This window comes from Oncorhynchus mykiss, chromosome 12, assembly GCF_013265735.2.
Source record: "Oncorhynchus mykiss isolate Arlee chromosome 12, USDA_OmykA_1.1, whole genome shotgun sequence".
Lineage (NCBI taxonomy): Eukaryota > Metazoa > Chordata > Actinopteri > Salmoniformes > Salmonidae > Oncorhynchus > Oncorhynchus mykiss.
Genome location: NC_048576.1, coordinates 102,115,377 through 102,142,053, shown reverse-complemented (window position 1 = coordinate 102,142,053; position 26,677 = coordinate 102,115,377). Strand labels below are relative to the sequence as shown.

The 26,677-nt window shown below is 40.1% G+C and overlaps 2 protein-coding genes across 2 annotated transcripts in view; one reads left to right on the top strand and one right to left on the bottom strand.

The window, feature by feature from the left end:
- The window catches only part of LOC118937612 (NLR family CARD domain-containing protein 3-like), a 115,474-nt gene extending 90,025 nt beyond the window's left edge, over nucleotides 1–25,449 (top strand). Inside the window, exons 2-5 of the mRNA XM_036936708.1 lie at nucleotides 22,482–22,598; nucleotides 22,835–22,919; nucleotides 23,049–23,277; nucleotides 23,651–25,449. Coding sequence (XP_036792603.1) covers nucleotides 22,482–22,598; nucleotides 22,835–22,919; nucleotides 23,049–23,277; nucleotides 23,651–25,449 — 2,230 coding nt within the window. The remainder of the gene's footprint in view (nucleotides 1–22,481; nucleotides 22,599–22,834; nucleotides 22,920–23,048; nucleotides 23,278–23,650) is intronic.
- The window catches only part of LOC110539186 (NLR family CARD domain-containing protein 3-like), an 808,883-nt gene that overhangs the window by 337,238 nt on the left and 444,968 nt on the right, over nucleotides 1–26,677 (bottom strand). The gene's annotated exons all lie outside the window — the stretch shown is intronic.

Below are 26,677 nucleotides of genomic sequence, written 5' to 3'. Positions count from 1 at the left end.
CATGCCATGATTATATAGTGAACAACCCCATGATTAGATAGTGAACAACCCCATGTCATGATTAAATAGTGAACAACCCCATGATTAGATAGTGAACAACCCCATGTCATGATTAGATAGTGAACAACCCCATGTCATGATTAGATAGTGAACAACCCCATGTCATGATTAGATAGTGAACAACCCCATGGCATGATTAGATAGTGAACAACCCCATGATTAGATAGGGAACAACCCCATGTCATGAGTAGATAGTGAACAACCCCATGATTAGATAGTGAACAAACCCATGTCATGATTAGATAGTGAACAACCCCATGATTAGATAGTGAACAACCCCATGTAATGATTAGATAGTGAACAACCCCATGATTAGATAGTGAACAACTCCATGCCATGATTAGATAGTGAAGAACCCCATGACATGATTAGATAGTGAACAACCCCATGTCATGATTAGATAGTGAACAACCCCATGCCATGATTAGATAGTGAACAACCCCATGATTCGATAGTGAACCACCCCATGCCATGATTAGATAGTGAACAACCCCATGGCATGATTAGATAGTGAACAACCCCATGTCATGATTAGATAGTGAACAACCCCATGGCATGATTAGATAGTGAACAACCCCATGATTAGATAGGGAACAACGCCATGATTAGATAGTGAACAACCCCATGATTAGATAGTGAACAACCCCATGCCATGATTAGATAGTGAACAACCCCATGCCATGATTAGACAGTGAACAACCCCATGTCATGATTAGATAGTGAACAACCCCATGTCATGATTAGATAGTGAACAACCCCATGATTAGATAGTGAACAAACCCATGCCATGATTAGATAGTGAACAACCCCATGTCATGATTAGATAGTGAACAACCCCATGCCATGATTAGATAGTGAACAACCCCTTGATTAGATAGTGAACAACCACATGATTAGATAGTGAACAACCCCATGATTAGATAGTGAACAACCCCATGATTAGATAGTGAACAACCCCCTAATTAGATAGTGAACAACCCCATGCCATGATTAGATAGTGAACAACACCATGTCATGATTAGATAGTGAACAACCCCATGCCGTGATTAGATAGAGAACAACCCCATGCCATGATTAGATAGTGAACAACCCCATGATTAGATAGTGAACAACCCCATGATTAGATAGTGAACAACCCCATGCCATGATTAGATAGTGAACAACCCCATGCCATGATTAGATAGTGCACAACACCATGCCATGATTAGATAGTGAAAAACCCCATGCCGTGATTAGATAGTGTACAACCCCATGATTAGATAATGGACAACCCCATGCCACGATTAGATATTGAACAACCCCATACCATTATTAGATACTGAACAACCCCATGCCATGATTAGATAGTGAACAACCCCATGTAATGATTAGAGAGTGAACAACCCCATGATTAGATAGTGAACAACTCCATGCCATGATTAGATAGTGAAGTACCCCAAGCCATGATTAGATAGTGAACAACCTCATGATTAGATAGTGAACAACCCCATGATTAGATAGTGAACAACCCCATGTCATGATTAGATAGTGAACAACCCCATGCCATGATTAGATAGTGAAGAACCCGATGTCATGATTAGATAATGAACAACCCCATGTCATGATTAGATAGTGAACAACCCCATGATTAGATAGTGAACAACCCCATGTCATGATTAGATAGTGAACAACCCTGTGCCATGATTAGATAGTGAACAACCCCATGTCATGATTATATAGTGAACAACCCCATGATTAGATAGTGAACAACCCCATGGCATGATTAGATAGTCAACAACCCCATGATCAGATAGTGAACAACCCCATGCCATGATTAGATAGTGAACAACCCCATGCCATGATTAGATAGTGAACAACCCCATGACATGATTAGATAGTGAACAACCCCATGCCATGATTAGATAGTGAACAACCCCATGTCATGATTAGATAGTGAACAACCCCATGCCATGATTAGATAGTGAACAACCCCATGATTCGATAGTGAACCACCCCATGCCATGAATAGATAGTGAACAACACCATGGCATGATTAGATAGTGAACAACCCCATGTCATGATTAGATAGTGAACAACCCCATGGCATGATTAGATAGTGAACAACCCCATGATTAGATAGGGAACAACGCCATGATTAGATAGTGAACAACCCCATGATTAGATAGTGAACAACCCCATGCCATGATTAGATAGTGAACAACCCCATGCCATGATTAGACAGTGAATAACCCCATGCCATGATTAGATAGTGAACAACCCCATGTCATGATTAGATAGTGAACAACCCCATGTCATGATTAGATAGTGAACAACCCCATGTCATGATTAGATAGTGAACAACCCCATGATTAGATAGTGAACAAACCCATGCCATGATTAGATAGTGAACAACCCCATGTCATGATTAGATAGTGAACAACCCCATGCCATGATTAGATAGTGAACAACCCCTTGATTAGATAGTGAACAACCACATGATTAGATAGTGAACAACCCCATGATTAGATAGTGAACAACCCCATGATTAGATAGTGAACAACCCCCTAATTAGATAGTGAACAACCCCATGCCATGATTAGATAGTGAACAACACCATGTCATGATTAGATAGTGAACAACCCCATGCCGTGATTAGATAGAGAACAACCCCATGCCATGATTAGATAGTGAACAACCCCATGATTAGATAGTGAACAACCCCATGATTAGATAGTGAACAACCCCATGCCATGATTAGATAGTGAACAACCCCATGCCATGATTAGATAGTGAAAAACCCCATGCCGTGATTAGATAGTGTACAACCCCATGATTAGATAATGGACAACCCCATGCCACGATTAGATATTGAACAACCCCATACCATTATTAGATACTGAACAACCCCATGCCATGATTAGATAGTGAACAACCCCATGTAATGATTAGAGAGTGAACAACCCCATGATTAGATAGTGAACAACTCCATGCCATGATTAGATAGTGAAAAACCCCATGCCGTGATTAGATAGTGTACAACCCCATGATTAGATAATGGACAACCCCATGCCACGATTAGATATTGAACAACCCCATACCATTATTAGATACTGAACAACCCCATGCCATGATTAGATAGTGAACAACCCCATGTAATGATTAGAGAGTGAACAACCCCATGATTAGATAGTGAACAACTCCATGCCATGATTAGATAGTGAAGTACCCCAAGCCATGATTAGATAGTGAACAACCTCATGATTAGATAGTGAACAACCCCATGATTAGATAGTGAACAACCCCATGTCATGATTAGATAGTGAACAACCCCATGCCATGATTAGATAGTGAAGAACCCGATGTCATGATTAGATAATGAACAACCCCATGTCATGATTAGATAGTGAACAACCCCATGATTAGATAGTGAACAACCCCATGTCATGATTAGATAGTGAACAACCCTGTGCCATGATTAGATAGTGAACAACCCCATGTCATGATTATATAGTGAACAACCCCATGATTAGATAGTGAACAACCCCATGGCATGATTAGATAGTCAACAACCCCATGATCAGATAGTGAACAACCCCATGCCATGATTAGATAGTGAACAACCCCATGCCATGATTAGATAGTGAACAACCCCATGACATGATTAGATAGTGAACAACCCCATGCCATGATTAGATAGTGAACAACCCCATGTCATGATTAGATAGTGAACAACCCCATGTCATGATTAGATAGTGAACAACCCCATGATTAGATAGTGAACAACCCCATGATTAGATATTGAACAACCCCATTATTAGATAGTGAAAAACCCCTTGTCATGATTAGATATTGAACAACCCCATGATTAGATTGTGAACAACCCCAAGATTAGATAGTGAACAACTCCATGCCATGATAGATAGTGAACAACCCCATGATTAAATAGTGAACAACCCCATGCCATGATTAGATAGTGAACAACCCCATGATTAGAGATTGAACAACCCCATGCCATGATTAGATAGTGAACAACCCCATGCCATGATTAGATAGTGAACAACCCCATGATTCGATAGTGAAACACTCCCTGCCATGATTAGATAGTGAACAACCCCATGCCATGATTATATAGTGAACAACCCCATGATTAGATAGTGAACAACCCCATGTCATGATTAAATAGTGAACAACCCCATGATTAGATAGTGAACAACCCCATGTCATGATTAGATAGTGAACAACCCCATGTCATGATTAGATAGTGAACAACCCCATGTCATGATTAGATAGTGAACAACCCCATGGCATGATTAGATAGTGAACAACCCCATGATTAGATAGGGAACAACCCCATGTCATGATTAGATAGTGAACAACCCCATGATTAGATAGTGAACAAACCCATGTCATGATTAGATAGTGAACAACCCCATGATTAGATAGTGAACAACCCCATGTAATGATTAGATAGTGAACAACCCCATGATTAGATAGTGAACAACTCCATGCCATGATTAGATAGTGAAGAACCCCATGACATGATTAGATACTGAACAACCCCATGTCATGATTAGATAGTGAACAACCCCATGCCATGATTAGATAGTGAACAACCCCATGATTCGATAGTGAACCACCCCATGCCATGATTAGATAGTGAACAACCCCATGGCATGATTAGATAGTGAACAACCCCATGTCATGATTAGATAGTGAACAACCCCATGGCATGATTAGATAGTGAACAACCCCATGATTAGATAGGGAACAACGCCATGATTAGATAGTGAACAACCCCATGATTAGATAGTGAACAACCCCATGCCATGATTAGATAGTGAACAACCCCATGCCATGATTAGACAGTGAATAACCCCATGCCATGATTAGATAGTGAACAACCCCATGTCATGATTAGATAGTGAACAACCCCATGTCATGATTAGATAGTGAACAACCCCATGTCATGATTAGATAGTGAACAACCCCATGATTAGATAGTGAACAAACCCATGCCATGATTAGATAGTGAACAACCCCATGTCATGATTAGATAGTGAACAACCCCATGCCATGATTAGATAGTGAACAACCCCTTGATTAGATAGTGAACAACCACATGATTAGATAGTGAACAACCCCATGATTAGATAGTGAACAACCCCATGATTAGATAGTGAACAACCCCATGCCATGATTAGATAGTGAACAACACCATGCCATGATTAGATAGTGAACAACCTCATGCCGTGATTAGATAGTGAACAACCCCATGATTAGATAGTGAACAACCCCATGTCATGATTAGATAGTGAACAACCCCATGCCATGATTAGATAGTGAACAACCCCATGCCATGATTAGATAGTGAACAACCCCATGATTAGATAGTGAACAACCCCATGTCATGATTAGATAGTGAACAACCCCATGATTAGATAGTGAACAAACCCATGCCATGATTAGATAGTGAACAACCCCATGTCATGATTAGATAGTGAACAACCCCATGCCATGATTAGATAGTGAACAACCCCTTGATTAGATAGTGAACAACCACATGATTAGATAGTGAACAACCCCATGATTAGATAGTGAACAACCCCATGATTAGATAGTGAACAACCCCCTAATTAGATAGTGAACAACCCCATGCCATGATTAGATAGTGAACAACCCCCTAATTAGATAGTGAACAACCCCATGCCATGATTAGATAGTGAACAACCCCATGATTAGATAGTCAACAACCCCATGATTAGATAGTGAACAACACCATGTCATGATTAGATAGTGAACAACCCCATGCCGTGATTAGATAGAGAACAACCCCATGATTAGATAGTGAACAACCCCATGATTAGATAGTGAACAACCCCATGCCATGATTAGATAGTGAACAACCCCATGCCATGATTAGATAGTGCACAACACCATGCCATGATTAGATAGTGAAAAACCCCATGCCGTGATTAGATAGTGTACAACCCCATGATTAGATAATGGACAACCCCATGCCACGATTAGATATTGAACAACCCCATACCATTATTAGATACTGAACAACCCCATGCCATGATTAGATAGTGAACAACCCCATGTAATGATTAGAGAGTGAATAACCCCATGATTAGATAGTGAACAACTCCATGCCATGATTAGATAGTGAAGTACCCCAAGCCATGATTAGATAGTGAACAACCTCATGATTAGATAGTGAACAACCCCATGATTAGATAGTGAACAACCCCATGTCATGATTAGATAGTGAACAACCCCATGCCATGATTAGATAGTGAAGAACCCGATGTCATGATTAGATAATGAACAACCCCATGTCATGATTAGATAGTGAACAACCCTGTGCCATGATTAGATAGTGAACAACCCCATGTCATGATTAGATAGTGAACAACCCTGTGCCATGATTAGATAGTGAACAACCCCATGGCATGATTAGATAGTCAACAACCCCATGATCAGATAGTGAACAACCCCATGCCATGATTAGATAGTGAACAACCCCATGCCATGATTAGATAGTGAACAACCCCATGACATGATTAGATAGTGAACAACCCCATGCCATGATTAGATAGTGAACAACCCCATGTCATGATTAGATAGTGAACAACCCCATGTCATGATTAGATAGTGAACAACCCCATGATTAGATAGTGAACAACCCCATGATTAGATATTGAACTACCCCATTATTAGATAGTGAAAAACCCCTTGTCATGATTAGATATTGAACAACCCCATGATTAGATAGTGAACAACCCCAAGATTAGATAGTGAACAACTCCATGCCATGATAGATAGTGAACAACCCCATGATTAGATAGTGAACAACCCCATGCCATGATTAGATAGTGAACAACCCCATGATTAGAGATTGAACAACCCCATGCCATGATTTGATAGTGAACAACCCCATGCCATGATTAGATAGTGAACAACCCCATGATTAGATAGTGAACAACCCCATGATTTGATAGTGAACAACCCCATGCCATGATTAGATAGTGAACAACCCCATGATTAGATAGTGAACAACCCCATGCCATGATTAGATAGTGAACAACCCCATGATTAGATAGTGAACAACCCCATGTCATGATTAGATAGTGAACAACCCCATGATTAGATAGTGAACACCCCATGTCATGATTAGATAGTGAACAACCCCATGCCATGATTAGATAGTGAACAACCCCATGTCATGATTAGATAGTGAACAACCCCATGTCATGATTAGATAGTGAACAACCCCATGTCATGATTAGATAGTGAACAACCCCATGGCATGATTAGATAGTGAACAACCCCATGATTAGATAGGGAACAAACCCATGTCATGATTAGATAGTGAACAACCCCATGATTAGATAGTGAACAAACCCATGTCATGATTAGATAGTGAACAACCCCATGATTAGATAGTGAACAACCCCATGTCATGATTAGATAGTGAAGAACCCCATGACATGATTAGATAGTGAACAACCCCATGTCATGATTAGATAGTGAACAACCCCATGCCATGATTAGATAGTGAACAACCCCATGATTCGATAGTGAACCACCCCATGCCATGATTAGATAGTGAACAACCCCATGGCATGATTAGATAGTGAACAACCCCATGTCATGATTAGATAGTGAACAACCCCATGGCATGATTAGATAGTGAACAACCCCGTGCCATGATTAGATAGTGAACAACCCCATGATTAGATAGGGAACAACGCCATGATTAGATAGTGAACAACCCCATGATTAGATAGTGAACAACCCCATGCCATGATTAGATAGTGAACAACCCCATGCCATGATTAGACAGTGAATAACCCCATGCCATGATTAGATAGTGAACAACCCCATGTCATGATTAGATAGTGAACAACCCCATGTCATGATTAGATAGTGAACAACCCCATGATTAGATAGTGAACAAACCCATGCCATGATTAGATAGTGAACAACCCCATGTCATGATTAGATAGTGAACAACCCCATGCCATGATTAGATAGTGAACAACCCCTTGATTAGATAGTGAACAACCACATGATTAGATAGTGAACAACCCCATGATTAGATAGTGAACAACCCCATGATTAGATAGTGAACAACCCCCTAATTAGATAGTGAACAACCCCATGCCATGATTAGATAGTGAACAACCCCCTAATTAGATAGTGAACAAACCCATGCCATGATTAGATAGTGAACAACCCCATGTCATGATTAGATAGTGAACAACCCCATGCCATGATTAGATAGTGAACAACCCCTTGATTAGATAGTGAACAACCACATGATTAGATAGTGAACAACCCCATGATTAGATAGTGAACAACCCCATGATTAGATAGTGAACAACCCCCTAATTAGATAGTGAACAACCCCATGCCATGATTAGATAGTGAACAACACCATGTCATGATTAGATAGTGAACAACCCCATGCCATGATTAGATAGTGAACAACCTCATGCCGTGATTAGATAGTGAACAACCCCATGATTAGATAGTGAACAACCCCATGTCATGATTAGATAGTGAACAACCCCATGATTAGATAGTGAACAACCCCATGCCATGATTAGATAGTGAACAACCCCATGCCATGATTAGATAGTGAACAACCCCATGTCATGATTAGATAGTGAACAACCCCATGATTAGATAGTGAACAACCCCATGCCATGATTAGATAGTGAACAACACCATGCCATGATTAGATAGTGAACAACCCCATGATTAGATAGTGAACAACCCCATGTCATGATTAGATAGTGAACAACCCCATGATTAGATAGTGAACAACCCCATGATTAGATAGTGAACAACCCCATGCCATGATTAGATAGTGAACAACCCCATGTCATAATTAGATAGTGAACAACCCCATGATTAGATAGTGAACAACCCCATGCCATGATTAGATAGTGAACAACACCATGCCATGATTAGATAGTGAACAACCCCATGATTAGATAGTGAACAACCCCCTAATTAGATAGTGAACAACCCCTTGATTAGATAATGAACAACCCCATGCCACGATTAGATTGTGAACAACCCCATGCCATGATTAGATAGTGAACAACCCCTTGATTAGATAATGAACAACCCCATGCCACGATTAGATTGTGAACAACCCCATGCCATGATTAGATAGTGAACAACCCCATGCCATGATTAGATTGTGAACAACCCCATGCCATGATTAGATAGTGAACAACCCCATGATTAGATAATGAACAACCCCATGCCACGATTAGATATTGAACAACCCCATACCATGATTAGATAGTGAACAACCCCCTAATTAGATAGTGAACAACCCCATGCCATGATTAGATAGTGAACAACCCCCTAATTAGATAGTGAACAAACCCATGCCATGATTAGATAGTGAACAACCCCATGTCATGATTAGATAGTGAACAACCCCATGCCATGATTAGATAGTGAACAACCCCTTGATTAGATAGTGAACAACCACATGATTAGATAGTGAACAACCCCATGATTAGATAGTGAACAACCCCATGATTAGATAGTGAACAACCCCCTAATTAGATAGTGAACAACCCCATGCCATGATTAGATAGTGAACAACACCATGTCATGATTAGATGGTGAACAACCCCATGCCATGATTAGATAGTGAACAACCTCATGCCGTGATTAGATAGTGAACAACCCCATGATTAGATAGTGAACAACCCCATGTCATGATTAGATAGTGAACAACCCCATGATTAGATAGTGAACAACCCCATGCCATGATTAGATAGTGAACAACCCCATGCCATGATTAGATAGTGAACAACCCCATGTCATGATTAGATAGTGAACAACCCCATGATTAGATAGTGAACAACCCCATGCCATGATTAGATAGTGAACAACACCATGCCATGATTAGATAGTGAACAACCCCATGATTAGATAGTGAACAACCCCATGTCATGATTAGATAGTGAACAACCCCATGATTAGATAGTGAACAACCCCATGATTAGATAGTGAACAACCCCATGCCATGATTAGATAGTGAACAACCCCATGTCATGATTAGATAGTGAACAACCCCATGATTAGATAGTGAACAACCCCATGCCATGATTAGATAGTGAACAACACCATGCCATGATTAGATAGTGAACAACCCCATGATTAGATAGTGAACAACCCCCTAATTAGATAGTGAACAACCCCTTGATTAGATAATGAACAACCCCATGCCACGATTAGATTGTGAACAACCCCATGCCATGATTAGATAGTGAACAACCCCTTGATTAGATAATGAACAACCCCATGCCACGATTAGATTGTGAACAACCCCATGCCATGATTAGATAGTGAACAACCCCATGCCATGATTAGATTGTGAACAACCCCATGCCATGATTAGATAGTGAACAACCCCATGATTAGATAATGAACAACCCCATGCCACGATTAGATATTGAACAACCCCATACCATTATTAGATACTGAACAACCCCATGCCATGATTAGATAGTGAACAACCCCATGTAATGATTAGAGAGTGAACAACCCCATGATTAGATAGTGAACAACTCCATGCCATGATTAGATAGTGAAGTACCCCAAGCCATGATTAGATAGTGAACAACCTCATGATTAGATAGTGAACAACCCCATGATTAGATAGTGAACAACCCCATGTCATGATTAGATAGTGAACAACCCCATGGCATGATTAGATAGTCAACAACCCCATGATTAGATAGTGAACAACCCCATGCCATGATTAGATAGTGAACAACCCCATGCCATGATTAGATAGTGAACAACCCCATGACATGATTAGATAGTGAACAACCCCATGCCATGATTAGATAGTGAACAACCCCATGTCATGATTAGATAGTGAACAACCCCATGTCATGATTAGATAGTGAACAACCCCATGATTAGATAGTGAACAACTCCATGCAAGGATTAGATATTGAACAACCCCATGCCATGATTAGATAGTGAACAACCCCATGGCATGATTAGATAGTGAACAACCCCATGATTAGATAGTGAACAACCCCATGATTAGATAGTGAACAACCCCATGCCATGATTAGATAGTGAACAACCCCATGTCATGATTAGATAGTGAACAACCCCATGATTAGATAGTGAACAACCCCATGCCATGATTAGATAGTGAACAACCCCATGCCATGATTTGATAGTGAACAACCACATGATTAGATAGTGAACAACCCCATGTCATGATTAGATAGTGAACAACCCCATGCCATGATTAGATAGTGAACAACCCCATGATTAGATAGTGAACAACCCCATGATTAGATAGTGAACAACCCCCTAATTAGATAGTGAACAACACCATGCCATGATTAGATAGTGAACAACCCCTTGATTAGATAATGAACAACCCCATGCCACGATTAGATTGTGAACAACCCCATGCCATGATTAGATAGTGAACAACCCCATGCCATGATTAGATAGTGAACAACCCCTTGATTAGATAATGAACAACCCCATGCCACGATTAGATTGTGAACAACCCCATGCCATGATTAGATAGTGAACAACCCCATGCCATGATTAGATAGTGAACAACCACATGATTAGATAGTGAACAACCCCATGCCATGATTAGATAGTGAACAACACCATGCCATGATTAGATAGTGAACAACCTCATGCCGTGATTGGATAGTGAACAACCCCATGATTAGATAGTGAACAACCCCATGTCATGATTAGATAGTGAACAACCCCATGATTAGATAGTGAACAAACCCATGCCATGATTAGATAGTGAACAACCCCATGTCATGATTAGATAGTGAACAACCCCATGCCATGATTAGATAGTGAACAACCCCTTGATTAGATAGTGAACAACCACATGATTAGATAGTGAACAACCCCATGATTAGATAGTGAAAAACCCCATGATTAGATAGTGAACAACCCCCTAATTAGATAGTGAACAACCCCATGCCATGATTAGATAGTGAACAACACCATGCCATGATTAGATAGTGAACAACCCCCTAATTAGATAGTGAACAACCCCATGCCATGATTAGATAGTGAACAACACCATGCCATGATTAGATAGTGAACAACACCATGCCATGATTAGATAGTGAACAACACCATGCCATGATTGGATAGTGAACAACACCATGCCATGATTAGATAGTGAACAACACCATGCCATGATTAGATAGTGAACAACCCCCTAATTAGATAGTGAACAACCCCCTAATTAGATAGTGAACAACACCATGCCATGATTAGATAGTGAACAACCCCCTAATTAGATAGTGAACAACCCCCTAATTAGATAGTGAACAACCCCCTAATTAGATAGTGAACAACACCATGCCATGATTAGATAGTGAACAACCCCTTGATTAGATAATGAACAACCCCATGCCACGATTAGATTGTGAACAACCCCATGCCATGATTAGATAGTGAACAACCCCATGCCATGATTAGATAGTGAACAACCCCTTGATTAGATAATGAACAACCCCATGCCACGATTAGATTGTGAACAACCCCATGCCATGATTAGATAGTGAACAACCCCATGCCATGATTAGATTGTGAACAACCCCATGCCATGATTAGATAGTGAACAACCCCATGATTAGATAATGAACAACCCCATGCCACGATTAGATATTGAACAACCCCATACCATTATTAGATACTGAACAACCCCATGCCATGATTAGATAGTGAACAACCCCATGTAATGATTAGAGAGTGAACAACCCCATGATTAGATAGTGAACAACTCCATGCCATGATTAGATAGTGAAGTACCCCAAGCCATGATTAGATAGTGAACAACCTCATGATTAGATAGTGAACAACCCCATGATTAGATAGTGAACAACCCCATGTCATGATTAGATAGTGAACAACCCCATGCCATGATTAGATAGTGAAGAACCCCATGATATGATTAGATAGTGAACAACCCGATGTCATGATTAGATAATGAACAACCCCATGTCATGATTAGATAGTGAACAACCCCATGATTAGATAGTGAACAACCCCATGTCATGATTAGATAGTGAACAACCCTGTGCCATGATTAGATAGTGTACAACCCCATGTCATGATTAGATAGTGAACAACCCCATGGCATGATTAGATAGTCAACAACCCCATGATTAGATAGTGAACAACCCCATGCCATGATTAGATAGTGAACAACCCCATGCCATGATTAGATAGTGAACAACCCCATGACATGATTAGATAGTGAACAACCCCATGCCATGATTAGATAGTGAACAACCCCATGATTAGATAGTGAACAACCCCATGATTAGATAGTGAACAACCCCATGCCATGATTAGATAGTGAACAACCCCATGCCATGATTAGATAGTGAACAACCCCATGCCATGATTAGATAGTGAACAACCACATGATTAGATAGTGAACAACCCCATGTCATGATTAGATAGTGAACAACCCCATGCCATGATTAGATAGTGAACAACCCCATGATTAGATAGTGAACAACCCCATGATTAGATAGTGAACAACCCCCTAATTAGATAGTGAACAACCCCATGCCATGATTAGATAGTGAACAACACCATGCCATGATTAGATAGTGAACAACCTCATGCCGTGATTGGATAGTGAACAACCCCATGATTAGATAGTGAACAACCCCATGTCATGATTAGATAGTGAACAACCCCATGATTAGATAGTGAACAAACCCATGCCATGATTAGATAGTGAACAACCCCGTGTCATGATTAGATAGTGAACAACCCCATGCCATGATTAGATAGTGAACAACCCCTTGATTAGATAGTGAACAACCACATGATTAGATAGTGAACAACCCCATGTCATGATTAGATAGTGAACAACCCCATGGCATGATTAGATAGTGAACAACCCTGTGCCATGATTAGATAGTGAACAACCCCATGATTAGATAGGGAACAACCCCATGATTAGATAGTGAACAACCCCATGATTAGATAGTGAACAACTCCATGCCATGATTAGATAGTGAAGTACCCCAAGCCATGATTAGATAGTGAACAACCTCATGATTAGATAGTGAACAACCCCATGATTAGATAGTGAACAACCCCATGTCATGATTAGATAGTGAACAACCCCATGGCATGATTAGATAGTCAACAACCCCATGATTAGATAGTGAACAACCCCATGCCATGATTAGATAGTGAACAACCCCATGCCATGATTAGATAGTGAACAACCCCATGACATGATTAGATAGTGAACAACCCCATGCCATGATTAGATAGTGAACAACCCCATGTCATGATTAGATAGTGAACAACCCCATGTCATGATTAGATAGTGAACAACCCCATGATTAGATAGTGAACAACTCCATGCAAGGATTAGATAATGAACAACCCCATGCCATGATTAGATAGTGAACAACCCCATGGCATGATTAGATAGTGAACAACCCCATGATTAGATAGTGAACAACCCCATGATTAGATAGTGAACAACCCCATGCCATGATTAGATAGTGAACAACCCCATGTCATGATTAGATAGTGAACAACCCCATGATTAGATAGTGAACAACCCCATGCCATGATTAGATAGTGAACAACCCCATGCCATGATTAGATAGTGAACAACCACATGATTAGATAGTGAACAACCCCATGTCATGATTAGATAGTGAACAACCCCATGCCATGATTAGATAGTGAACAACCCCATGATTAGATAGTGAACAACCCCATGATTAGATAGTGAACAACCCCCTAATTAGATAGTGAACAACCCCATGCCATGATTAGATAGTGAACAACACCATGCCATGATTAGATAGTGAACAACCTCATGCCGTGATTGGATAGTGAACAACCCCATGATTAGATAGTGAACAACCCCATGTCATGATTAGATAGTGAACAACCCCATGATTAGATAGTGAACAAACCCATGCCATGATTAGATAGTGAACAACCCCATGTCATGATTAGATAGTGAACAACCCCATGCCATGATTAGATAGTGAACAACCCCTTGATTAGATAGTGAACAACCACATGATTAGATAGTGAACAACCCCATGATTAGATAGTGAAAAACCCCATGATTAGATAGTGAACAACCCCCTAATTAGATAGTGAACAACCCCATGCCATGATTAGATAGTGAACAACACCATGCCATGATTAGATAGTGAACAACCCCCTAATTAGATAGTGAACAACCCCATGCCATGATTAGATAGTGAACAACACCATGCCATGATTAGATAGTGAACAACACCATGCCATGATTAGATAGTGAACAACACCATGCCATGATTAGATAGTGAACAACACCATGCCATGATTAGATAGTGAACAACACCATGCCATGATTAGATAGTGAACAACCCCCTAATTAGATAGTGAACAACCCCCTAATTAGATAGTGAACAACACCATGCCATGATTAGATAGTGAACAACCCCCTAATTAGATAGTGAACAACCCCCTAATTAGATAGTGAACAACCCCCTAATTAGATAGTGAACAACACCATGCCATGATTAGATAGTGAACAACCCCTTGATTAGATAATGAACAACCCCATGCCACGATTAGATTGTGAACAACCCCATGCCATGATTAGATAGTGAACAACCCCATGCCATGATTAGATAGTGAACAACCCCTTGATTAGATAATGAACAACCCCATGCCACGATTAGATTGTGAACAACCCCATGCCATGATTAGATAGTGAACAACCCCATGCCATGATTAGATTGTGAACAACCCCATGCCATGATTAGATAGTGAACAACCCCATGATTAGATAATGAACAACCCCATGCCACGATTAGATATTGAACAACCCCATACCATTATTAGATACTGAACAACCCCATGCCATGATTAGATAGTGAACAACCCCATGTAATGATTAGAGAGTGAACAACCCCATGATTAGATAGTGAACAACTCCATGCCATGATTAGATAGTGAAGTACCCCAAGCCATGATTAGATAGTGAACAACCTCATGATTAGATAGTGAACAACCCCATGATTAGTGAACAACCCCATGTCATGATTAGATAGTGAACAACCCCATGCCATGATTAGATAGTGAAGAACCCCATGATATGATTAGATAGTGAACAACCCGATGTCATGATTAGATAATGAACAACCCCATGTCATGATTAGATAGTGAACAACCCCATGATTAGATAGTGAACAACCCCATGTCATGATTAGATAGTGAACAACCCTGTGCCATGATTAGATAGTGTACAACCCCATGTCATGATTAGATAGTGAACAACCCCATGGCATGATTAGATAGTCAACAACCCCATGATTAGATAGTGAACAACCCCATGCCATGATTAGATAGTGAACAACCCCATGCCATGATTAGATAGTGAACAACCCCATGACATGATTAGATAGTGAACAACCCCATGCCATGATTAGATAGTGAACAACTCCATGCAAGGATTAGATAGTGAACAACCCCATGCCATGATTAGATAGTGAACAACCCCATGGCATGATTAGATAGTGAACAACCCCATGATTAGATAGTGAACAACCCCATGATTAGATAGTGAACAACCCCATGCCATGATTAGATAGTGAACAACCCCATGCCATGATTAGATAGTGAACAACCCCATGCCATGATTAGATAGTGAACAACCACATGATTAGATAGTGAACAACCCCATGTCATGATTAGATAGTGAACAACCCCATGCCATGATTAGATAGTGAACAACCCCATGATTAGATAGTGAACAACCCCATGATTAGATAGTGAACAACCCCCTAATAAGATAGTGAACAAACCCATGCCATGATTAGATAGTGAACAACACCATGCCATGATTAGATAGTGAACAACCTCATGCCGTGATTGGATAGTGAACAACCCCATGATTAGATAGTGAACAACCCCATGTCATGATTAGATAGTGAACAACCCCATGATTAGATAGTGAACAAACCCATGCCATGATTAGATAGTGAACAACCCCGTGTCATGATTAGATAGTGAACAACCCCATGCCATGATTAGATAGTGAACAACCCCTTGATTAGATAGTGAACAACCACATGATTAGATAGTGAACAACCCCATGATTAGATAGTGAAAAACCCCATGATTAGATAGTGAACAACCCCCTAATTAGATAGTGAACAACCCCATGCCATGATTAGATAGTGAACAACACCATGCCATGATTAGATAGTGAACAACCCCCTAATTAGATAGTGAACAACCCCATGCCATGATTAGATAGTGAACAACCCCATGCCATGATTAGATAGTGAACAACCCCATGCCATGATTAGATAGTGAACAACCCCATGCCATGATTAGATAGTGAACAACACCATGCCATGATTAGATAGTGAACAACACCATGCCATGATTAGATAGTGAACAACACCATGCCATGATTAGATAGTGAACAACACCATGCCATGATTAGATAGTGAACAACACCATGCCATGATTAGATAGTGAACAACCCCCTAATTAGATAGTGAACAACCCCCTAATTAGATAGTGAACAACACCATGCCATGATTAGATAGTGAACAACCCCCTAATTAGATAGTGAACAACCCCCTAATTAGATAGTGAACAACACCATGCCATGATTAGATAGTGAACAACACCATGCCATGATTAGATAGTGAACAACACCATGCCATGATTAGATAGTGAACAACACCATGCCATGATTAGATAGTGAACAACACCATGCCATGATTAGATAGTGAACAACACCATGCCATGATTAGATAGTGAACAACACCATGCCATGATTAGATAGTGAACAACACCATGCCATGATTAGATAGTGAACAACACCATGCCATGATTAGATAGTGAACAACCCCATGCCATGATTAGATAGTGAACAACCCCCTAATTAGATAGTGAACAACCCCATGCCATGATTAGATAGTGAACAACCCCCTAATTAGATAGTGAACAACCCCATGCCATGATTAGATAGTGAACAACACCATGCCATGATTAGATAGTGAACAACCCCCTAATTAGATAGTGAACAACCCCATGCCATGATTAGATAGTGAACAACCCCATGATTAGATAATGAACAACCTCATGATTAGATAGTGAACAACCCCATGATTAGATAGTGAACAACCCCATGATTAGATAGTGAACAACCCCATGATTAGATAGTGAACAAACCCATGTCATGATTAGATAGTGAACAACCCCATGATTAGATAATGAACAACCTCATGATTAGATAGTGAACAACCCCATGATTAGATAGTGAACAAACCCATGTCATGATTAGATAGTGAACAACCCCATGATTAGATAGTGAACAAACCCATGCCATGATTAGATAGTGAACAACCCCATGTCATCATTAGATAGTGAACAACACCATGCCATGATTAGATAGTGAACAACCTCATGCCGTGATTAGATAGTGAACAACCCCATGATTAGATAGTGAACAACCCCATGTCATGATTAGATAGTGAACAACCCCCTAATTAGATAGTGAACAACCCCATGATTAGATAGTGAACAACCCCATGTCATGATTAGATAGTGAACAACCCCCTAATTAGATAGTGAACAACCCCATGATTAGATAGTGAACAACACCATGCCATGATTAGATAGTGAACAACCTCATGCCGTGATTAGATAGTGAACAACCCCATGATTAGATAGTGAACAACCCCATGTCATGATTAGATAGTGAACAACCCCATGATTAGATAGTGAACAAACCCATGCCATGATTAGATAGTGAACAACCCCATGTCATGATTAGATAGTGAACAACCCCATGATTAGATAGTGAACAACCACATGATTAGATAGTGAAAAACCCCATGATTAGATAGTGAACAACCCCCTAATTAGATAGTGAACAACCCCATGCCATGATTAGATAGTGAACAACCTCATGCCGTGATTAGATAGTGAACAACCCCATGTCATGATTAGATAGTGAACAACCCCATGATTAGATAGTGAACAACCCCATGATGTGATTAGATTGTGAACAACCCCATGATTAGATAGTGAACAACCCCATGTCATGATTAGATAGTGAACAACCCCATGATTAGATAGTGAACAACCCCATGTCATGATTAGATAGTGAACAACCCCATGATTAGATAGTGAACAACCCCATGATTAGATAGTGAACAACCCCATGATTAGATAGTGAACAACCCCATGTCATGATTAGATAGTGAACAACCCCATGTCATGATTAGATAGTGAACAACCCCATGATTAGATAGTGAACAACCCCTTGATTAGATAGTGAACAACCACATGATTAGATAGTGAACAACCCCATGATTAGATAGTGAAAAACCCCATGATTAGATAGTGAACAACCCCCTAATTAGATAGTGAACAACCCCATGCCATGATTAGATAGTGAACAACACCATGCCATGATTAGATAGTGAACAACCCCCTAATTAGATAGTGAACAACCCCATGCCATGATTAGATAGTGAACAACCCCATGCCATGATTAGATAGTGAACAACCCCATGCCATGATTAGATAGTGAACAACCCCATGCCATGATTAGATAGTGAACAACACCATGCCATGATTAGATAGTGAACAACACCATGCCATGATTAGATAGTGAACAACACCATGCCATGATTAGATAGTGAACAACACCATGCCATGATTAGATAGTGAACAACACCATGCCATGATTAGATAGTGAACAACCCCCTAATTAGATAGTGAACAACCCCCTAATTAGATAGTGAACAACACCATGCCATGATTAGATAGTGAACAACCCCCTAATTAGATAGTGAACAACCCCCTAATTAGATAGTGAACAACACCATGCCATGATTAGATAGTGAACAACACCATGCCATGATTAGATAGTGAACAACACCATGCCATGATTAGATAGTGAACAACACCATGCCATGATTAGATAGTGAACAACACCATGCCATGATTAGATAGTGAACAACACCATGCCATGATTAGATAGTGAACAACACCATGCCATGATTAGATAGTGAACAACACCATGCCATGATTAGATAGTGAACAACACCATGCCATGATTAGATAGTGAACAACCCCATGCCATGATTAGATAGTGAACAACCCCCTAATTAGATAGTGAACAACCCCATGCCATGATTAGATAGTGAACAACCCCCTAATTAGATAGTGAACAACCCCATGCCATGATTAGATAGTGAACAACACCATGCCATGATTAGATAGTGAACAACCCCCTAATTAGATAGTGAACAACCCCATGCCATGATTAGATAGTGAACAACCCCATGATTAGATAATGAACAACCTCATGATTAGATAGTGAACAACCCCATGATTAGATAGTGAACAACCCCATGATTAGATAGTGAACAACCCCATGATTAGATAGTGAACAAACCCATGTCATGATTAGATAGTGAACAACCCCATGATTAGATAATGAACAACCTCATGATTAGATAGTGAACAACCCCATGATTAGATAGTGAACAAACCCATGTCATGATTAGATAGTGAACAACCCCATGATTAGATAGTGAACAAACCCATGCCATGATTAGATAGTGAACAACCCCATGTCATCATTAGATAGTGAACAACACCATGCCATGATTAGATAGTGAACAACCTCATGCCGTGATTAGATAGTGAACAACCCCATGATTAGATAGTGAACAACCCCATGTCATGATTAGATAGTGAACAACCCCCTAATTAGATAGTGAACAACCCCATGATTAGATAGTGAACAACCCCATGTCATGATTAGATAGTGAACAACCCCCTAATTAGATAGTGAACAACCCCATGATTAGATAGTGAACAACACCATGCCATGATTAGATAGTGAACAACCTCATGCCGTGATTAGATAGTGAACAACCCCATGATTAGATAGTGAACAACCCCATGTCATGATTAGATAGTGAACAACCCCATGATTAGATAGTGAACAAACCCATGCCATGATTAGATAGTGAACAACCCCATGTCATGATTAGATAGTGAACAACCCCATGATTAGATAGTGAACAACCACATGATTAGATAGTGAAAAACCCCATGATTAGATAGTGAACAACCCCCTAATTAGATAGTGAACAACCCCATGCCATGATTAGATAGTGAACAACCTCATGCCGTGATTAGATAGTGAACAACCCCATGTCATGATTAGATAGTGAACAACCCCATGATTAGATAGTGAACAACCCCATGATGTGATTAGATTGTGAACAACCCCATGATTAGATAGTGAACAACCCCATGTCATGATTAGATAGTGAACAACCCCATGATTAGATAGTGAACAACCCCATGTCATGATTAGATAGTGAACAACCCCATGATTAGATAGTGAACAACCCCATGATTAGATAGTGAACAACCCCATGATTAGATAGTGAACAACCCCATGTCATGATTAGATAGTGAACAACCCCATGTCATGATTAGATAGTGAACAACCCCATGATTAGATAGTGAACAACCCCATGTCATGATTAGATAGTGAACAACCCCATGATTAGATAGTGAACAACCCCATGATTAGATAGTGAACAACCCCATGATTAGATAGTGAACAACCCCATGTCATGATTAGATAGTGAACAACCCCATGATTAGAGAGTGAACAACCCCATGCCATGATTAGATAGTGAACAACACCATGCCATGATTAGATAGAGAACAACCCCATGATTAGATAGTGAACAACCCCATTGCATGATTAGATAGTCAACAACCCCATGATTAGATAGTGAACAACCCCATGCCATGATTAGATAGTGAACAACCCCATGATTAGATAGTGAACAACCCCATGTCATGATTAGATAGTGAACAACCCCATGATTAGATAGTGAACAACCCCATGATTAGATAGTGAACAACCCCATGCAAGGATTAGATAGTGAACAACCCCATGCCATGATTAGATAGTGAACAACCCCATGCCATGATTAGATAGTGAACAACCCCATGACATGATTAGATTGTGAACAACCCCATGGCATGATTAGATAGTGAACAACCCCATGATTAGATAGTGAACAACCCCATGATTAGATAGTGAACAACCCCATGCCATGATTAGATAGTGAACAACCACATGATTAGATAGTGAACAACCCCATGTAATGATTAGATAGTGAACAACCCAATGCCATGATTAGATAGTGAAAAAATATGAATTTCTTTCATAACTTCTTTAAACAATAACAGCTAATTTACCAACATTTCTGAACATTTTTGGAATGAAACTCTCCCTATGTTTCCCCATCTGAGCTCAGAGTAGATGAGATGTAATGTTTGTCTCTGTTGTGTTGCAGTCCAATCAAGCTGGAGAGACCAGCCTCCCCTGTACCCAGCTGTGTGTCCATGAAGAGTGACTGGTCTATGCATGATCCTATAGTGTTTAGAGAGGCAGACTTTTCTACTGAACAAAGGTAAGAAGAACTCATGGGTCAGTGAGTTAAACAACACTGTCTCTAGTCATTTCTCCTCTCCCATTTTCCCATTTATTGTTGTTGTTTTCATAATCCATAGGCTAATCATTTTCATAGTCCTAAAACAATATTAAACAAACTCAACATTCCCTCCCTGTGTGTGTGTGTGTGTGTGTGTTTGTGTGTGTGTGTGTACTCCCTGGATGAGGAGATGTAATCTCATGTTTTGTCCACAGAAACCAACAGGAGAGATCAGAGTCAGGGATTCTCATTGGTCAGTCTTCCCAGAGTAATCAAACAGACCTGGCCTCCATATTCAGTGTATGTGGTCCTGTTATGTACATTTGTTTTTGTTTACCTCAAGTGAAGTTGATCTGTCAATCATTCATTAATGTGTTAATGAGAAAGCATTTTGTCTCTTGCTTAACTCATTTACTTGATTTATTTCAGTTGCTTGAAGAGAATATTATGACATTTGTGAAGAACGAGCTGAAGATGTTCAAGAGGATTCTTAGTCCAGAACTCCCAGAAGGCTTTGAGAGTAAGAAGCAGGATAAGGAAGTGGTGGATGGTGAAGATGAGAAGCAGGAGAGCAGTGCCAGAGAGGGGGCTCTGAAGATCACACTGCACATCCTGAGGAAAATGAACCAGAAGGAGCTTGCTGACACACTGGAGAAATGTAAGATCTGTCTGCCTCATGATGAATGATGTTTTATAACATTTAAAAGATGTAGCTAAAGTACAGCTAAAGTAGCTGTGTAACTCAATGATATTGTAGCAGCCTTAACACAACACCTAGTGACCTCATCAAGTAGCAGCAGGGATGTGTTGTGGTGATTAATTTAGAGAGAGAGAGAGAACATTAATAATACCATCAATAATACCAATAATAATATAATCAGTCACACCAGTCTGTAATGCATTATGAAAACATTTACACATTTATAGAGACTTTTAAGAGAATACTTTATTATAATGTAAAACTTTATAATAGTCCTATAATACTGTAGGCATTAAAACAGTAATAGTAATATCCTCTGTGTCATTTCTAGATTCAGATGAGCTTGCTGTGATTTGCCAACGTGAACTCAAATCTAATCTAAAGAAGAAGTTTCAATGTGTATTTGAGGGGATCGCTAAACAAGGAAACCCAACACTTCTCAATAAGATCTACACAGAGCTCTACATCACAGAGGGTGGAACAGGAGAGGTCAACAATGAACATGAGCTCAGACAGATTGAGACATCAACCAGGAAACAAGCAAGACCAGAGACTGCAATCAAATGTAACGACATCTTCAAACCCTTAACTGGACAAGACAAACTTATCAGAACTGTGCTGACAAAGGGAGTCGCTGGAATTGGAAAAACAGTCTCTGTGCAGAAGTTCATTCTGGACTGGGCTGAAGGAAAAGCAAATCAGGATGTCCAATTTGTATTTTCATTCCCTTTCCGGGAGCTGAATTTGATGAAAGGGGAACACACTTTCTTTGAAATTCTCAATCACTTCTCAATGGAAACCAAACAATCAAGAATCTCCAGCTATGACGAGTACAAAGTTCTGTTCATCTTTGATGGTCTGGATGAGTGCCGACTGCCCCTAGACTTCCAGAACAACAAGATTTGTTGTGACGTCACAAAGTCAACCTCAGTGGATGTTCTGCTGACAAATCTCATCAAGGGAAATCTGCTTCCTTCTGCTCTCCTCTGGATAACTACCCGACCTGCAGCAGCCAATAAGATCCCTTCTGGGTGTGTTGACCAGGTGACAGAGGTACGAGGATTCAATGACCCACAGAAGGAGGAGTACTTCAGGAAGAGATTCAGTGACGAGGACCTGGCCAGCAGAATCATCTCACACATAAAGACATCAAGGAGCCTCCACATCATGTGCCACATTCCAGTCTTCTGTTGGATTTCTGCAACAGTCCTTGAACACATGCTGAAACAGAAGAGAGAAGAGATGCCCAAGACTCTGACTGAGATGTACACACACCTTGTGGTGTTTCATACCAAACAGAAGAATGAAAAGTATCTTGGGAAAGAAGAGACAGGTCCACACTGGAATAAAGAGAGCATTCTGTCACTGGGAAAACTGGCTTTTCAACAGCTTGTGAAGGGCAATCTGATTTTCTATGAAGAAGACCTGAAAGAGGCTGGCATTGATGTCAATGAAGCCTCAGTGTACTCAGGATTGTGCACACAGCTCTTTAAAGAGGAATGTGGGCTGTACCAGGACAAGGTGTACTGCTTTGTTCATCTGAGCATTCAGGAGTTTCTGGCTGCTGTATATGTGTTCCTCTCATTCATCAACAACAATGAGAACCTAATGTCCAAACCTCAATCAATGTCCAGGAACCTTTCTGCGCTGTTCAGAGAGAAGCCTAAAGTTACTTTCTACAAGAGTGCTGTGGATAAAGCCTTACGAAGTGAGACGGGAAACCTGGACCTTTTCCTCCGCTTCCTTCTGGGCCTCTCACTGGAGTCCAATCAGAAGCACTTACGAGGTCTACTGACAAAGACAAGAAGCAGCTCACAGAGCCATGAGGAAACAGTCAAGTACATCAAGGAGAAGATCAGGGAGAATCCCTCTCCAGAGAGGTGCATCAATCTGTTCCACTGTCTGAATGAACTGAATGACCATTCTCTAGTGGAGGAGGTCCAAAGCTACCTGAGCTCAGGAAGTCTCTCTAGAGCCTACCTGTCACCTGCACAGTGGTCAGCTCTGGTCTTTGTGTTGCTGACTTCAGAAAAGGAGCTGGATGTGTTTGACCTGAAGAAATTCTCCAGATTAGAGGAAGGTCTTCTGAGGCTGCTGCCAGTGGTCAAAGCCTCCAGAGTTGCTCTGTGAGTAAATAAAATTACATTTAAGAACTAATCATCAGGAATAAGGAATATTAAGTTTAGAGAATAATATATACTATAATATGTATATGTAATATTATATTGAAAAACATTGAAAAAATGCATTGATTTTCATATTAGTATGACAATATGACCATACAATTCTAGGAGACGGAAGATGAATCTATATGTTATTTGAGAGAATAATCCAAATGAATCTACCATTGTCCTTCCACACTACTTGTTAAATCAACAATGTCTTTCTTCACTACTCGTTAACTTCTCTAGGGCAACTAGGGCAACATCCAGTGAAATTTCAGAGCGCCAAATTCAAAAACAGAAGTACTCATTATAAAAATTAATAAAACATACACATGTTATACATCGGCTTAACAATTAACTTCTTGTTATTTCAACAGCAATTAATGTTTGTTTTGTTTGATAAAGTCCCTCTTTATATTCAAAAACCTCCATTTTGTTTGCGCATGTTGTTCAGTAATCCACCGCTCACAACAGGCAGACGAAAAACCCGAAAAGTATCAGTTAAATTCGTAGAAACACGTCAAACAATGTTTATAATCAATCCTAAATCAATCATAATAATTTATAATCAATCAATAAATCAATAATCAATAATATTTCAACCGGACAAAAGCTTAATCAATAAAAAAGAAAACAATAAAGCACAAAGGCTCTCGGTCGTGAAAAATCTCTAGCAGTGTCATTCAGAGTGGTCTTACTCTCTCATTTTTCACAATACAAGCCTGAAATAATTTCACAAGACTGTTGACATCTAGTGGAATCCATAGGAAGTGCAATTTGAGTCCTAAGTCAATGGAATCTGTATAGGCAGTCTATGGAAAACGACAAACATAAAAAAAATCCCACTTCCTGGATCGATTTCTTTCAGGTTTACACCTGCCATATCAGTTATGTTATGCTCACATACATTATTTTAACAGTTTTGGAAACTTTAGAGTGTTTTCTATCCAAATCTATCAATGACATGCATATCCTAGCTTCTGGTCTGGAGTACTTTGGGCACGCTTTTCATCCAGATGTCAAAATTCTGCCACATACCCTAGTGAAGTTTTAAATTAACAGTGTGTTTGTGAAGTCATGATGATCTCTTTGTCAGGCTGTCAGGCTGTGGAGTCACAGAGGAAGGCTGTGCTTCTCTGGTCTCAGCTCTGGAGTCAAACCCCTCACACCTGAGAGAGCTGGACCTGAGTAAC